General features: G+C 41.6%; 1 protein-coding gene across 1 annotated transcript in view; it reads right to left on the bottom strand.

Annotated features, from left to right (window-relative positions):
• Window positions 1-10,874: 10,874 nt before the first annotated feature.
• LOC143638109 (E3 ubiquitin-protein ligase RNF213-like) overlaps window positions 10,875-17,707 on the bottom strand; it is a 62,459-nt gene continuing 55,626 nt past the window's right edge. Inside the window, 7 exon segments of the mRNA XM_077105622.1 lie at window positions 10,875-12,364; window positions 14,320-14,495; window positions 14,580-14,672; window positions 15,105-15,299; window positions 15,851-15,928; window positions 17,090-17,291; window positions 17,519-17,699. Coding sequence (XP_076961737.1) covers window positions 12,211-12,364; window positions 14,320-14,495; window positions 14,580-14,672; window positions 15,105-15,299; window positions 15,851-15,928; window positions 17,090-17,291; window positions 17,519-17,699 — 1,079 coding nt within the window. The 3' untranslated portion in view covers window positions 10,875-12,210.

Genomic DNA, 17,707 nt, shown 5'->3' with positions numbered 1-17,707 from the left:
GTGTCCTCACATTACTGACATGTCTTCAGTGTCTCTTCCTTCTCCAGGAAGACCACTAATGTCCCACCCTCTGGATCTCATCTAACCCTCCTAAGCACTAAAGCCAATCTCCAGATATCACCACTTTGGGGCTTAGGGTTTCAACAGGTGGATTTGGGAGGATAAAAAGATATTCAGCACATAATACACCATACCACAGAAGAACCCAAGTAAAATCACAAGGCCAATGCAGACCTTGGTGTCAATGTTTGGCATAAGGAACAGTGTCCTCGAGTCCCAATGCGAATGCTTTGAGATGAACAAGATGGGGCAGATGTAACAAAGGTAGGAGGGCATGTTGGGAAGATAAGAACAGAGGGTGACCTTGTGGACCCTGACTGATTCCAATGAATTCCAGCCCAGTGCTTTGGTCTCTGTCCAAACTGCAGCCCACCATAACTATGGAGGAGACCATGTGGAAGGGTTTGCAGGAATGGCAGCACACATGCAACTTTGACTGGATGGCCTTCTATGAGACTGTAGAAAAGTGAGTCAGGTTTCAGGGTCCATACCTGAGTGCTGGAGAATCATGGTTTGCACAGCAGGATCTGGTAGGGCCTGTCACCTACCCATGTTTTGGTTCCAAGGCATCTAGCTCTCCAGATAGCGGCTCCCTCTAGCTGGAGGCCTGGACATTCCCTCTGCAACAATCCCAGAAACTGCAGCCTCCATACTCCTGATCCCAACTTTGCCTTGAGGTTCAGGGTCAGGGTGGGGAGGACTAACCAGCTCAGCCAGAGGATCTCCTTGTGCTTTGTTGGCTCTGCAGAGGTGAAAAGTTGCACTAGGCTCACACAGGCTACCTGCCTGGGAACTGGCACCTCTTTACAGTGTGGTGTCAATTATAACTCATGAAAGTGGCCACTACTTCAACCTTGTGTTCCAGAATGTGTGGCAGTGGGGAGTGCATATCAGGGGCATCCAGCACCTCAGATGCCCCGAGGACATATCTCTGGACTTTACAGCCCTTTCTCTATATAATCCCTGGCATACTAACAAGGGAAGAGAAGGAAAAGAACCAGTCCTCATTGGAAGCAACCCAATGTTCTCAGTTTAGTTTCCATTTTCACATGACCTCTCCTGTCCTTTGGTCTCTCAGGTGATCTTTCCAGGGTTCATGATCCCAGCCTCATGTGGGAGGACATTTTGAGATACCCATATTCGATATACTTGGGCCACATGGACTCATGTCCTAGGCAGATGGTGTGTTGACTCTTTACATAGGCAGGGGGAGAGAAGATAGCACCTTGGACTAGGCTCTATCCACTTCAAATCCAAGGGCATCTGGAATCCCAAATGTTCAGGGGCTGTTCCACTGGCAAGAGAAGTGCCCTATTCTGAAAAAATGTTCACATGTGTGCTATCACACTCCATTGTCACCTTTTTTTAATCATAAATTTTTATGGGAATGTGTTTAGCTCTCTCTTGCTGCACAATCTCAAAGACTGGAGAATGTGGAAGATTGAGCCTCTATGGGATTGGATGTGTCTGACACTGGAATCTATCATCAACTGAAGCTTTGGGTCCTCTATTTCTTCAGCCTCAAATGATAATGAGGAAGCAGAGAACTCTGCTCACCAGGGACAAACTATGAACTCTAAAGGCATGCCCCCTTTGATTGACTACTTCTAGGTCTACCCTACTTGCCTACAGTTACCATCCAGTGAATCCATATCAGTGGTTAAAGCACTCATTAGTATTAAGCTCTCAAAACCCAATCACTTCACCTCTAAACCTCAAATCAGCATCACCTACAAAGCTCTCTTCTAGCACTCTAGGCTTTCTCTAGCCTGTTTCTCCAAGCTTTTCCATATATCCCAAAAACCAGTTCCAAAGTCTTCTGAATCACCTGATGAGGTAGTGTCATAAAAATGAGCACACACTTGGCACCATTTTTGGGGGGTTAGTCAGTCATCTGTCACAGTGTTAACATATCTGAGATCAACATCATGAATGAAAGAATGATTAATTTGGACTCATTGTTTGGAGGATACAATCCATGACTGCTTGGCCCTGTTGCCTTTGGACCTGAGGCTGGGCAATATAATATGCTGGAGGAAAACTATGGCCAGGAAGAAAAGAGAAAAAGAAAGAAAATAGGGAGAGGGAAAGGCTCAGGTCCCAATATCTTATTCTGGGGAACAACCCAATACATGATTAACATCCAATATCTTTGAAGTACCTGAGTGGGGTCTCTTGAAAACTGTGTGAGGTCTCTGTGGAGCTAGGTATAGAGGATTTTCTGTAAGATTTATCTTCTTTGAGGTCTCTGTTGTGGTGAGATATCTACATACTCTCAAGTGTGGGTTGTCTATATAGGAGGAGGTCTGTGTGGGAGACTGTGAGGGCTTTGTAAGCCTGAGGGGCACTGTAGGAGGTCTGGGAGAGACCTCTGTCAGGACACTCTGGGGCAGTCTTTGTGTGTTGTCTCTGGGTGATGTGTATATGGGAGAATTCTGTGGGAAACCTGTAAAATCTCTTTTTGAGGTCCTCTGGGTCTATGAGGCAACATGAGGTCCTGTGGAAATAACTGTGTAAGGACTCCCTGAGAGACTCCAGCACCATCACCTGGTAACTGTGCATGGTTTCTCTGTAGACAGTCACTCTGTGTTATCTATGGGAGAGATCATCCTATGGTGCCACCACACAAGTTTCTTTGAGGCTTCTCTGTGCTGTTCTGTGTCAGAGGTCTCATTGGGGAAAGTCTCTGAGGGTGAGCTTTGTAAGGTCTCTGGGAAATCTCTGTGAGGTTTTGTTGTTGCAACAAGAGTTCTGTACTGTTTCTGTGGTTTCTTGTATAGTCAAATTTCAGGGGTCTCTGTGAGATCTCTGTGAGAATCTTTGAAGCTTCCATAGGGCCTGAGAGGCTGAGTGATATCTCTGTGAGGGAGCTGTGTGAAGCCTGTGGCACTGAGAAGTTGCTCTGGCAGGTCTCTGCCTTAGGTCTCTGTAAGAGGTCTCATTGCAAATCTCTGTCAGAGGACTGTGTGGAGGTCTCTGTGAGATCTGTGTAAGGATCTATTCCCTTATATTTGAGGGCAATCCTTGTTTGTTTTCTGTGTTAGTGGTCAGAGGTCTCTGTGCAGTTCTCTGTGTGGGTCTTTGTTTGGATCTGTCATTGTAGGGTCTGTGTGTGGGTCCATGTGTGTATCTTTGTGAGGTCTCTGGCTGTCTATAGCTTAAGCAACAGACACTTGTTTCTCATCTTCTAGAGACTGTAAGTGCAAAATTAGAGGCCCACCATGGATGGGTTCTGGGGAGGACTGTCATCCTGAATTGTAGATGGCAGTTTTTGCATTGTGTCTTCACATAGTGAAGAAAGAGGGGATGCTTGTTCATGAGGGCTAAGCTCATTCTTGAGAGCTCCACTCTCATGACACTCCTTTCCAAAGTCCTCAACATCCTAACACCATCACATTAGAGATTAAGTCTTCAATATTTAAAGTTGGGGTCAAGACATTTAATCCATATCTTTTCAGCTACTAGGAATGGAAGTAGAAAATCACAAAAAGGGTTGAGTAATGGATAACACTCAATTCTGAAGATTCATGTTTCAATTTGTACTTGGTTCAGCTTCTCCTGATCAGTGTCTTGGAAGCAAGGACTCAAGGCAACACTTGGACAATGACTAGAGTGACTTACATGCACTGCACACACCCAGCAACAAGGAACAGCACACAAGCAGGTGGATGCTAGCAACAGGCTTTGAAGGAAAGTTGTTTCAAGACTACAGAAAGCATCTCTATAGGTATTTCCAGTATCTTGTGTCTCCAAGAGTTTTTCTGTTTTGCATTTGATGATCCACAGTTTGTAAACTGTTGATTTTTTATTGGTCCATAAAAATTATACTCAGCAATAAAAGAGAATAAAATCATGGCATTTGCAGGTAAATAGATGGTCTTGGGGAAGACAATGCTGAGTGAAGTTAGCCAGTCTCCCCAAAAGAAAACAAATGCTGAATGTTTTCTCTGATACAAGGAGACCGATTCATAGTGGGGTAGGGCGAGGAAGCATGGGAGGAATAGACAAACTCTAGATAGGGCACAGGGGTGGGAGGGAAAGGGAGGGGGCAGGAATTTAGCAAGGATGGTGGAATGTGATGGGCATCATTATCCAAAGAACATGTATGGAGACACAAATTGGTGTGAATATAATTTATATACAACCAGAGATATGAATAATTGTTCTGTATATGTGTAATAAGAATTGTAATGCATTTAACTATCATTTATTTTTTTAAAGAGAGAGAGAGAGAGAAAGAGAATTTTTAATATTTATTTTCTAGTTTTCGGCAGACACAACATCTTTGTATGAGGATGTGTGCTGAGGATCGAACCCGGGCCGCACACATGCCAGGTGAGCGCACTACCGCTTGAGCCACATCCCCAACCCAAATTTTTTAAAAATCAATTAAGAAATTTTTTTAAAGGAGAATAAATACACTGAATAGTGGGTTTTATTGTGTTATATTTGTATATGTACCTTGCAAATTTTTTTTAGTTGTAGATGAACATAACGCCTTTATTTTATTTATTTTTATGTGGTGTTGAGGATCAAACCCAGTGCCTCATATATGCAAGGCAAGTGCTCCACCTCTGAGCTACAACCTCAACCCATGTACCTTGCAAAATTTGATAGATTTAAATCCTTAGTACCCACTTGCCCTCCCTTTCTCCATTCCACTCATTCCCTTTCTCTACCTTACTGCTCTTCCTTCTAATTTCAGGAGTTTCCCTTTTTCTTCTTAAATTCCACGTTTGAAAGAAAACATGGTTCTTGATTTTCTGAGTCTACCTTATTTTGTCTAATACAGTGTTCTCCAGTTCCATCCATTTCCCTGCAAATGACATAATTTTGTGATTCTTTATGCCTGAATTAAATTTCATTGTCTATATATCATATTTTCTTTATCCATTCATCAATTGACTGATACCTAGACTGGTTCCATAAATTGGTAATTCATAGAATAATTCACAATTCACAAGAGTGAATAGTGCTACTATAATCATGGACAGGCATGTGTCACAGTTGTATGCTGATGTTAGTTCTTTGGATAAATACTGAGGAGTAAATGGTTTACTGGATGATATGGTGGTTCCTGTAGGTATTTCTGACAGTGGAAATAGGGAAGCAGTCCCCCAGTGAGCAAACTCCTGGGATGGGGGGACATAACTGGTGCCCTGATTTCCATGATTGGAATGCCCAGACATTCCCTGCTGAGGCTATTAAGATAACTATGCTGATGCACTACCTGGCTTACATAGTGACATCCTTTGAAGGAGAGAGGCTATGTGTTTACATTAACCTGGACCTTATCTTAGTTAGCTAGCACTCAGGGTTAAAGGAATACTGGTCAAAGTGTAATCACTGTTAGTAGGTAATATGTAACTTTTTGGGTTATTAAAATGATGGCAGAGAGGGGTAAGCATTCCTTTTGTCTGCCATCCTTCTGTCTGTTTCCACCCTTCCTTGTGTGTCTGTGTCTGTCCTTTGTGCGCCTCCTCCACAGTTCTCCCCACACAAGTGTTCCTTTACAGTCTTGGGGGGAATCTCCATAATGATTTCCATATTAGCTGTACTAATATAGATTCCTAGAAATGATGCGGATGGTCCTTCCCCACCCCGTTCTGCCAGCATTTATTGTTATATGTATTTTTAATGGCTGTCAGTTTAAGTGGAGTGAAATGAAATCTCAGTGGAGTTTTGATTTCCATTCTTCTGATGACTCTAGTTGTCAAACATTTAAAAAAATTTTTTTGGCTGTTTGTACTTCTCCTTTTAAGAAATGTCTCTTTAACTTTTTTGCCTATTTATGGAATGGGTTTTTTGATATTGAGGGTTTTTTTTTAGTTATTTTAATATTCTAGATATTAATCCTCTGCCAGAAGAATAGCTGGCATTCTATAGATTGTGTCCTTGTGTTATGAATTGTCTCCTTTGCTGTGAAGAAGCTTTTTAATCTGATGCCTTCTAACTTATTGCTCTTATTTACTGAGTTGGAGAAGTCCTTAATATTTACTGAGTTGGAGAAGTCCTATTAAGAAAGTCATTGTCTATACTTATATGTCGGAGCTTTTCCTTTTTTCTCCTCTTTCAGTTGTGAAGTTGAAGGTCTTTTCCTAGGTTTTTGGTCCAATTGAGCTGACTTTTGTTACAGAGTCATAGATAAGTACCTATTTTTAATCTTATGGATATCCTGTTTTCCCAGCATCACTTGTTAAGGAGGCTTTCTTGTTTCCAGTGTAACTTTTTGGCACCTTTGTGGGTTTGTTTCTGTGTCTTCTATTCTGTTTCATTGATCTACATATCTAAATGTATGTTAGTACCAAGCTGATTTCATTACTATGACTCTGTAGTATAATTTAAAGTCAGGCATTGTGATACCTCTAGCTTTAATCTTTTTACTCAGATTTATTTTGACAATCAAGGGTCTTTTGTTCTTCCGTATAAATCTTGGGACTTGTTTTTTATGGTTTTGAAAAGAATATCATTGATATTTTCATGGAAGATTACATTAGATCTGCAGATTGATTTTGGTAGTATGGTCATTTAACAATATTAAATCTTCCTATCATGAGCATTTGTGGTCTTCCCATATTTTGTTGTCTTCTTCAATTTATTTTTTCCATGTTTTGTAAATTTTGCCTATAGAAGCTTTTCACCTTTTTGGTTAAACTTGTTGCTGTTTTAAGTTCTTATAAGCTATTGTTCATGATTTTTTCCTCTAATTTCTTAACAGACACATCAGTAGTATATAGGAAAGTGATTGTTTCTATATGTTGTTTTTGGATCCTGCTACATTGCTGACTTTGTTTATCATCATTAGAAGTGTACTGGTGGAGATTTTTGGATCTTCTAAGTTCAGTATAATATCATCTGCAAACAGAGACAATTTGGCTTTTCTACTTGAATTCCTTTTATTTCCCTTTCTTACCTAATTTCTGTGGCTAGAGTTTCAAAAAAATATATTGAATAAGAGTGATGAGAGTGGACATTCTTGTCTTGTTCTTGATTTTAGAGGAAATCCTTTCAGGTTTTCCCTATTCCATACAATGTTGGCACTGGGTTTGTTGTTTATGGCCTTAATTATGTTAAGGCCAGTTCTGCATATCATCATCAGCAGGACGATCACCAGCAGTGTCAGCTTGGGTGGAGGGTGGTTGCCTCAGGGTGGCAGGTGGCAGCTGAAGGCACCCTGCACAGCTGTAGTGCAAAGGTTTGGGTAGCAGGCACCCCTAGGCAGTGACTCTGGGTGGGAGGCTGTGAGGCATAGAGGCAGACACACTGCAAGGCTTTCCTCTGACCCTCCCTTGTGCCTAGGCAGACAGGGGGCAGGAAGGAACTAAGCAGCAGGGCACTGCTATCCCCTCATTGCTACCTGGAACCCAGGACCTTCACACCTAGAAACCACAGTAGCAGCTAAATGTGCTCCCATAGTGGACTCAGTGTATCTGAGGAGAGGGGTTGAGCACTGGGATATGCTGAGGCCACAACACTTTCTCTGGTTTTCACCCATCAGCAGATCCCTCGTCCCCCAGAGACACCAGATTTTAAACAGTGGCTGCAGCAGCTTCTTGGCCTGGGTACATTGTACTTCTAATCTTGTTGAGTCTTAGAATTTTTTGGTTTCTTGTAAGATTTCTTTGATGATCCACTCATCATTACTGTGTGTATTGTTTAATCTCCATGTCTTTGTATATGTGGTTTACTTCTTGCTGTTGATTTTTAATTTTACTCCATTACCATTGAAACAGGATATGTGGAATCATTTCATTTTGTTTTCATATTTGCTAATGATTACTTTGAAAATCATCAGAGGCAGGTAGTACAGTAAAGGAAAAACTAATCAAAGAGGAAAACTAATTCAAGTTAAATAACAAAAATAAACAAATATGGCTGGAAATACAAACCATGTCTCAATAGTAACCCTAAATGTTAATGGCTTAAACTCACCAATCAAAAGACAGGCTAGCAAATTGGATTAAAAAAAAGATCCAACAATATGCTGCCTCCAGGAGACTCATGTGATAGGAAAAGACATACACATACTAAAGTTGAAAGGTTCCAAATAATCATACCACTCACACAGACTGTGAAAGCAAGCAGGGGTTTCCAAAATCATATAACATAAAGTAGACTTCAAGCCAAGGTTAATCAAGGATAAAGATGGACATTATAAACTGCTCAAGGGAAGCATACACCAATAAGTATATAATAATCATAAATATAAGTCCCAAACAATGGTGCAACTATGTTCATCAAACAAACTCCAGTCAAATTGACCACAAAACAATAATCTTGGGTGACTTTAACACACCTCTCTAGCCACTGGATAGATCTTCAAAACAAAAAGTTGAATAAAGAAACTACAGAACTCAATAATAACACAATTAATAACTTACACTTAACTGACATATATAGAATACTTAAACCTGCATCAAGCAGATACATTTTTTTCTCAGTAGCACATGGATCCTTCTCTAAAATAGATGATATCCTATGCCAAAAAGCAACTCTTAGCAAATATAAAAAAGTAGAGATACTACCATGCATTTTATCAGATCATAATGGAATGAAATTGTAGATCAATGACAAAATAAAACATAAAAATTTCTCCATCACATGGAAACTAAACTATATGATACTGAATGAACAATGGGTCACAGAAGACATCAAGGAGGAGATTAAAAAATTCCTAGAAGTAAATGAGAACATAGACACAACATATAGAAATCTCTGGGACACTGTGAAAGCAGTACTAAGAGGAAAATTCATTGCATGGAGTTCATTCCTTAAAAGAAGAAAATGTCAATAAATAAATGACCTCACACTACATCTCAAAGCCCTAGAAAAAGAAGAACAAACCAGCAGCAAAAGCAGTAGAAGGCAATAAATAATTAAAATTAGAGCTGAAATCAATGAAATTGAAACAAAAGAAACAATTAAAAAAATTGACAAAGCAAAAAATTGGTTCTTTGAAAAAAATAAATAAAATTGACAGATTCTTAGCCAGGCTAATGAAGAGAAGGAAAGAGAGAACAAAAATTACCAGTATACACGATGAAAAAGTTAATATCACAACAGACACTACAGAAATACAGAGGATAATTAGAAATTATTTTGAAATCTTATACTCCAATAAGATAGAAGACATTGAAGGCATTGACAAATTTATTAAGTCATACAATTTGCCCAGATTGAGTCAGGAAGATATACACAATTTAAACAGACCAATATCAAGTGAGGACATAGAAGAAACCATAAAAAGCTTACCAACCAAGAAAAGTCCAGGACCAGATGGATACACAGCCAAATTCTACAAGATCTTTAAAGAAAAACCAATACAAGTACTCTTCAATTTATTACAGGAAAGAGAAAAAGAGGCAGTAATTCCAAACTCATTCTATGAGGCCAATATCACCCTGGTCTCAAAACCAGGCAAAGACACATCAAAGAAAGAAAACTTCAGACCAATATCTCTAATGAACATAGATGCAAAAATTTTCAATAAAATCCTGGCAAATCGAATAGAAAAACATCAAAAAGATTGTGCACCATCATCAAGTGGATTTACCCTAGGGATACAAGGTTGGCTCAACATATGGAAATCAATAAATGTAATTCACCACATCAATAGACTTAGAAGCATGTGATCATCTCAATAGACACAGAAAAAAGCATTTGACAAAATATAGCACTCCTTTATATTCAACATAGTAGAAAAACTAGGGATAACAGGAACATATCTCAACATTGTAAAGGCTATCTACGCTAAGCCTCAGAACAACATCATTCTAAATGGAGAAAAATTGAAGGCATTCCCTCTAAAAACTGGAACAAGACAGAGATGCCCTCTTTCATCACTTCTATTCAACATAGTTCTTGAAACACTGGCCAGAGCAATTAGATGAAAGAAATCAAAGGGATATGTATAGGAAAAGAAGAACTTAAATTAGCACTATTTACTGATGATATGATTCTATACCTAGAAGGCTCAAAAAACTCCATCAGAAAACTTTTAGAACTAGTAAATAAATTCAGCAAAGTAGCAGGAATATAAAATCAACATCCATAAATCAAAGGCATTTCTGTATATCACTGACAATACTTCTGAGAAGGAAATGAGGAAAACTACCCCATTCACAATAACCTCAAAAAAAAGATATTTGGGTATCAACTTAACGAAAGAGGTGAAAGATCTATACAAAGAAAACTACAGAACCCTAAAGAGAGAAATCAAAGAAGACCTTAGAAGATACAAAGGTCTACATTGCTCTTGGATAGGCAGAATTAATATTATCAAAATGACCATACTACCAAAAGCACTATACAGATTTAATGCAATTCTGAACAAAATCACAATGGAATTCCTAATAGAAATAGAAAAATAAATCATGAAATTCATCTGGAAAAATAAGAGACCCAGAATAGCTAAAGCAATCCTTAGCAGGAAGAGCGAAGCAGGTGGCATCACTATACCAGATCTTAAACTATACTACAGGGCAATAGTAACAAAACAGCATGGTACTGGCACCAAAATAGACTGGTAGACCAATGGTACAGAATAGAGGACACAGAAATTAACCCCAAAATTACAATTATCTTATATTAGACAAAGGTACCAAAAACATGCACTGGAGAAAAGATAGCCTCTTCAACAAATGGTACTGGAAATCCATTTGCAACAAAATGAAATTAAACCCCTGACTCACCATGCACAAAACTTAACTCAAAATGGAAAGGACCTAGGAATTAAATCAGAGACTCTGCGTCTAATAGAAGAAAAAGTAGGCCCTAATCTTCATCATGTGGGATTAGGGCCCAACTTCCTTAATAAGACTCCTATAGCACAAGAATTAAAACCAAGAATCAATAAATAGGATGGAATCAAACTGAAAAATTTCTTCTCAGCAAAAGCAACAATCTGTGAGGTGAACAGAGAGCCTACATCCTGGGAGCAAATTTTTACCCCTCATACATCAGATAGAACACTATTCTCTAGGATATATAAAGAACTCAAAAAGCTAAGCACCAAAAAAACAAATAACCCAATCAACAAATGGGCCAAGGACCTGAACACACACTTCTCAGAAGAGGATATACAATCAATCAATAAATACATGGAAAAATGCTCATCATCTCTAGCAATCATAGAAATGCAAATCAAAATTACTCTAAGATATCATCTCACTCCAGTCAGAATGGCAACTATTATGAAGACAAATAACAATAAGTGTTGGTGAGGATGTGGGGGGAAAGGTACACTCATACATTGCTGGTGGAACTGCAAATTGGTGCAGCCAATATGGAAAACTGTATGGAGATTCCTTGGAAATCTGAGGATGGAATCATCATTTGACCCAGCTATCCCACTCAGTCTATACCCAAAGGACTTAAAAATAGCATACTACAGGGACACAGCCACATCAATGTTTATAGCAACTCAATTCACAATAGCTAAACTGTGGAGTCAACCTAGATTCCCTTCAGTGGATGAATAGATAAAAATAATGTGGCATATATACACAATGGAATTTTACTCGCAATAAAAGAGAATAAAATCATGGCATTTGCAGGTAAATGGATGGCACTGGAGAAGATAATGCTAAGTGAAGTTAGCTAATCTCCCCAAAAAAACCAATGCCGAATGTTTTCTCTGATATCAGGAGGCTGACTCACAATGGGGTAGAGAGGGGAAACATGGGAGAAATAGATGAATTCTAGATAGGGAAGAGGGGAGGGAGGAGAAGGGAGGAAGAAGGGGATTAGCAAGGATGGTGGAATGTGATGAACATCATTATCCAAAGTACATGTATGAAGACATGAATTGGGTGTCAATCTACTTTATATACAAACAGAGATGAAAACTTGTGGTGATTATGTATAATAAGAATTGTAATGCAACAAAAGTACATGTATATAGACATAAATTGGTATGAAAATTTGTGCTCTATATGTGTAATAAGAATTGTAATACATTCCGCTGTTGTGCATTTAAAAAAAAAATAAAATCAATAAAAAGTAAAAAAAAAAAAAATCCATCAGCTGGCACAGTGCATGCTAGCCTTGAATTCAGTGCTATGCCAACACTGTCTTTCCAGCTGCCCTTGAGGCACAGTGGAGGGGAGGGGAGCTATGTCCCCAGCACATAAAGGGACAGAGTAGAGAGTCCTATTTTGCTTGCCGGTCCTGTTTCTGTGCAACTGCCACTTTCCATATAGAGACGCAGCTGGCCAGCAGTATCTCTTCTGGGAACTGGGATTCCACTTCCGGAAGAACTTCGCTCTCCTTAGTTTCCATGTAACTCACCAGAGTGTCCCTCAGGCTGCAAAATCAGGCACAAGAGACAGTGTTTAGAGCATTCAGGAGCCTATCAGCTCTCACTCTTTCCAGGACTGGGGTGCTAAGACCAGAAATACTTAGGGTCAGCTTCAGGTCAGCCAGCTGCCCAGTTCCTGAGCTGGACCTGGAGTCCTAGACTCAAGGCTTCTGGGGGGTGGAGCTTCCTCGATGATGCTCAGCTAGGCCATTTCAGGCACTCCACTGATGGGCCTGTCTGGCTGCATCAGAAACAAAGCTTTGCCACTCAGAAAAAGGAAGGTGTTCCCTCTCATGGTTTATCTTACCAAAGGTTGCAAATTCTCTAGGAAGAGGAACTTTACTGTACAGGCATGTGCCATACGGCCTGAGGGCAGAAACAGCAAATGTAGCCTGACTGTGCATCCAGAAAGCCAGTCAAGTGAAATACCTGCCTCATACCACACATAAAAGTGAACTAATGAGAGAAATGTGCAATGTAGAACTATAAAAGCAGCAGGAGAAAACAGTATGGCTTAGCACCCTGGGATGTGATAAGGAAGTATGTCCCTATGGCAGCTTTTTTTGGGGAGGCAGGGGAAGTACTGGGGATTGAACCCAAGGGTGCTTAGCCACTGTGCCACATCCCCACCCCCCACACTTTAAAAGAAATATATTTTTAGTTGTAGATAAATGCAATAGCTTTATTTTGTTTATTTATATGTGATGTTAAGGAGCGACCCCCAGTGCCCCACACATGCTAGGCAAGTGCTCCACCACTGAGCTACAATCCCAGCCCACATCTCCACCCCTTTTCAATATTTTATTTAGAGATAGGGCCTTGCTGAGTTGCTAAGGGCCTTGCTAAGTTGCTGAGGCCGGCTTTGAAGTTACAATCCTCCTGAGCTCCTAAGATTACAGACACACACCACTGCACCCAGCCCCACAGAGGCTTTATGAAAAAAATCCTATCAATTGACTTCTTACTTCTATCAATTGTAACATGTAGATCAAAGGAAATAATCTATTCTATACAAAGAGCTTTCACAAATCATTAAAAAAGAGATAAAGGGGCTATGTAGACCACTCACCTGGGTTTGATTCTCAGCACCACATATAAATAAATAAAATAAACATATTGTGTCCATCTACAACTAAAAAATAAATATTTTTTAAAAGAGTGAGATAAGGGCTGAGTTGTGGCTCGGTGATAGAGTGCTTGCCTCGCATGCGTGAGGCCCTGAGTTTGATTCTTAACACCATATAAGAATAAATAAATAAGATATTATGTCCATCTACAACTAAAAAATATTTTTTAAAAAGGAATAAACTGGCTAGGGGTGGTGGTATATGCCTGCAATCCCAGCAACTCAGGAGGCTAAGGTAGGAGGATCACATAGTTGAGACCAGCCTTAGCATTGGTGAGGTCCTATCTCAAATTAAAAAATAAAAAGACCTGGGGATGCAGCTCAGTAGCTAAGTAACCATGGGTGCAATCTTTGGTACTAAAAAAAAAAAGAAAGAAAGAAAGAAAAAAAAACATATCAACTGCCCTGCCCAATAACCAGAAGCTACCAAGAGCTATTTCCGAGGATGATAAACAAATGGTGATAGATTTAAAAATGTGCCCAGCCACACAAGTAGGTAGGAAAACAAGTGAAAACAAGACATCATCTTTTGGCCATTAGATTGACACAAATGTAAAATTCACAAAATTTTGGATATTTCAGATTTCACACATTGGTATAGCTTAATCTACCTAATCTAAAATGCATACTTCTTTGACATAGTTAGGTCTACTTGTTATAATGAGCATATGTGATTTCATAGTTATCTTTTAGAAGTCCCCAAAAGATTAAAACCAAAGAAATAAGTTCTCAGTTGCTCTGGTGATGGAGAACAGTAGACAGAGGGTCCTGTGGTAAGATGGAACTACCTTCATGTCAAGGGAGATGCCAAACATTCTAGGAGTGCACACCCTACCTCCATTCAGGGTTGAAGCTCTCCCGGGCCTGGGTGTTTCTTAGTTTCAACACCAGCAGCTCACGGAGCTCCATGAGGAAAGCATCTAGGTCTGTGTGATTCAGGAAGGTGCTGAGGAGCTTAGCAATTTCTGGGCTGAGGTCTGCTTTGTACCTAGAACTGATTTCCCAAAAGGGATCCTAAAAAAGATGAACAAGTACAACATCAAAGCCTGGGACCAGTGTGCAGCACCCTCAGTCTGGGCAGAGGCAGGGCAGACTCTCTTTCTTCAGTCGCAGTAGCTGTTCCGATTTATGAGCAGAGAGGAATTGCCAGAGGACAATAGCATGTTTTAACTGACATCTGCTTAAAGCCTGGAAAAGGAAGAGAGTCCCAAGTAGGAGTGAAGGCTCACTCTGAGTGGTACCCAAGAGCACTTCTCCCTAATTTTGTCCATTTTCATCATGAGGCTATCTCTGTTCCATCCACAAGTCTACCTGTCTCATCTTGGAAACATCTGAGAGTCTCCCCCTCCTGCAGCAGCTTGTAACTGTGAGTATCACGCAGTGAGCAGGTAGTCAATGTCCTCAGTCACCTGTGCATCCTGCTCTACTAGGTGGTCAGCACTGAGCGTCCCTGCCTCTCCCGTCCTCAGTGTGCACTGAAACTCTGTGGACTGGTAAGGGGTAGGGTTCCTGACCACCCCTTTCCCCAGATACCTGCACCAGGCTCCTGCGTGGTGGCATTCTGGCAGGAAACTAAGACCAGGTGGTCCTGATTCTCCTTGAAAAGCACAAAAGACCTACCTTTAAAACCGGAGTTGTTTGGTCGCTCATTCGCAGGATGTCTTGGACATACACATTTAGGTGCATATTTGGATCCCCACCAGCTGTGCCTAGAAAGCCCAGAGTGACCTCTATGATAGACAGTGCTTCACAGACATCACTGTAGGACCGAAGCTCTCCACTGATGGCACCCATGCCCGAGTTGGGGAGGGGGCTCTGAAACCAAAATCAGGACAGAGTCTTGGGTCAGGCTATTGCTTCTCCTACTTAGTAAGAGCCTAACTGTGAGCTGACAGCACAGGCGGGGCCAACTATCCAGCACTTATGGTAAGAGCTGATGCTTGTGCTTGAAGGGATGCTGAGTGCCGCAGCCTTTCAGACTTTGCACAGAAATCAGCCCAAGTTAACTGAATCCACCACATGATCCTTGAGGACAAGGAGAGGCACAAGAGCCTCTCCACTTTTTGGTAGCAGAACCTAAGGAGCAGGAGTAACCTTTAGCACCTGAAGCAGCTGCTGATCTGTTGCTGAATATTGATATCTGGTCATGATATCATCATTGAGAAAACAACCCCCAAGGGGTCGGTCTGTTCTCATCAAGAAAGTTTGGTGATCTGCCATCCTGCTTGCCTCTCTGAGCTCTGGGCTCCCTAAGCTCCTCAGGGAGCCAGAAAGCCTGGTGCTTACAGCAGACACCAGGATGAGATTGTACTGTCCTTACATATGTAGATGGAACAACCCTGCAAGTGAGGGTTTATCATGACCACCTGTGCCGTTTTGTTCTTAATGTCCACAAAGAGATGTTCGAAGTTCCAGTCATGTCTGTATACCAGCGTGGGTATTCCCTATGTGAGAAAGAAAAGAAAGTTTTTGGAAATTAAAATAGAGGAGGCTTCCATCTGATGACAAATGTATTCTTCAGCAGTGACTCAGTGGAAGTACCAAGCCGGACAGTATATTCCTGGGATGTAACTTTGTTGTGTTCTGATGACTCTGTTCTACCCACACTCTTTGGACACAGTAACACAAGAAATCTAGCCTGGCTACAGTGACCTTGCAGATATTGCCCTGTAGAACAGTGTATCTGCCGACCACAAGAGAGGAAGAGCGCTGGAGGAACAGGAATGGGAATGTGCACATTTGTGATCTATCCAGCAACACTGAGCAGAGACTGTGCACAAGGCAGCCACTGTCAGGATGAATTAAAAATGACTTTAGGCTCAAACAACTGACAGGCTGACTATAATGAAGGAATAAATACATCTGAGAATGACACCTGACTGGACCCGTAAGGATGAGTGCAGCTACGGTAAGGGACAGTATAGAAGTGCCACTGTGTTCAGGGAGTCAGGAGGCAGTTCACAGGATTTGATGCAACAAGGAAGGAAGGGGCTGGAGACACCAGGAAGGTTGAGCTAGGGTCAGGTGACAGGGCCTCTGTGCCAGATGGGGGAGTGTGGTGGAGGCCATGTAACTGTCCACATGCTGTGGACTTGCTGGGGGTGGGGGTTCCTGACCGCCCATTTCCAGGGGTGCCTGCACTGATGCTCCCCACATAGGGGCATTCTGGCAGGAAACTAAGATGAAGTGGTGCTGCTGGCACTGGACAGCTGGACTGACAGCTGAATGCTCTGAAGTGAAGCCAAGGCCATGGCAGTTAGAGGACGAGGGAATGGGGAAGTTCTGCATGGTGGTTCCTGGGCACGGACTGCATATGCAACTGAAGGGGTGGCAGCAGTGAGGTCTTCTTGGTGGTGCCATTAACTATAGTGGAAACCCAGTCCACTGAGACTTGAGGCTGCCCTGGGGGACAGGTTCAGACAGTGATGGTGATGTGGAAGAGAGCTGGGGATACCTCCCGGTCCAGAGAAGGTGTAGGGACCACAGATCACTAGTAGGGAGGAGATAACACAGACAAGATCCTGGGTGTCACTTGTCTGTTCCCCCTGAAACTCACAAGGGCTGTTCATAACTACAGCAAAGCGTTGGCAGAGGGCCCAGCCTACCTTGAGGGTCAGCTGGGGCTTGCCCTGGAGGAAGTGGCTGCTGATCTGCCGCTGGATCTTCTCCAGGTCAAATTCCTGTGAGGTCTCCCCACCTTGCTCCACTTCATACTGACAGTTGGAGAGAATCAGAGGCATCAGGTCCCGCTCCACTTCGTAACTGACAACATGCAGGTCAGTGATGTCTGAGGCATCCTCAGAATAGCTGAGGGACACAAGATACAGGTCTTAGTGTCCAGAGCAGGTGTGTGAGGCCTAGGGCTTTGGGGCATATGCTCCTGCTTCTGCCCTTATAGTGTAAGCAAGTGAAAACCATGTGCAAATACGGGGCTTTATTGAGGAAGGCTGAGAGAAGATCTGGGGGACAGGAGCTGTTGCTGGCTAGAGTCTGCAGCCCAGCTTGGTGGCAGGGGTGGTGAGTTTACACAGTACCTGTTGTTTTCCTTGGAGAACTTCTCCAGCGTGTAGATGATTTCATTATGTAGATTAATCAAGTAGCTAACTAACGCAGTTGAGCAGAGACCCAGGCCCCGACGCCGGGGCAGGATGACCTTAAAATCTGTGTCCAGATCCAACTCAGAGTTGTAGTAGCCTTTAGGTAACTTGATTTCACCTTTAAAA

This window comes from Callospermophilus lateralis, chromosome 17, assembly GCF_048772815.1.
Source record: "Callospermophilus lateralis isolate mCalLat2 chromosome 17, mCalLat2.hap1, whole genome shotgun sequence".
Lineage (NCBI taxonomy): Eukaryota > Metazoa > Chordata > Mammalia > Rodentia > Sciuridae > Callospermophilus > Callospermophilus lateralis.
The sequence above is the reverse complement of the archived record's forward strand: the minus strand, read 5'-3'. Positions and strand labels throughout refer to the sequence as shown.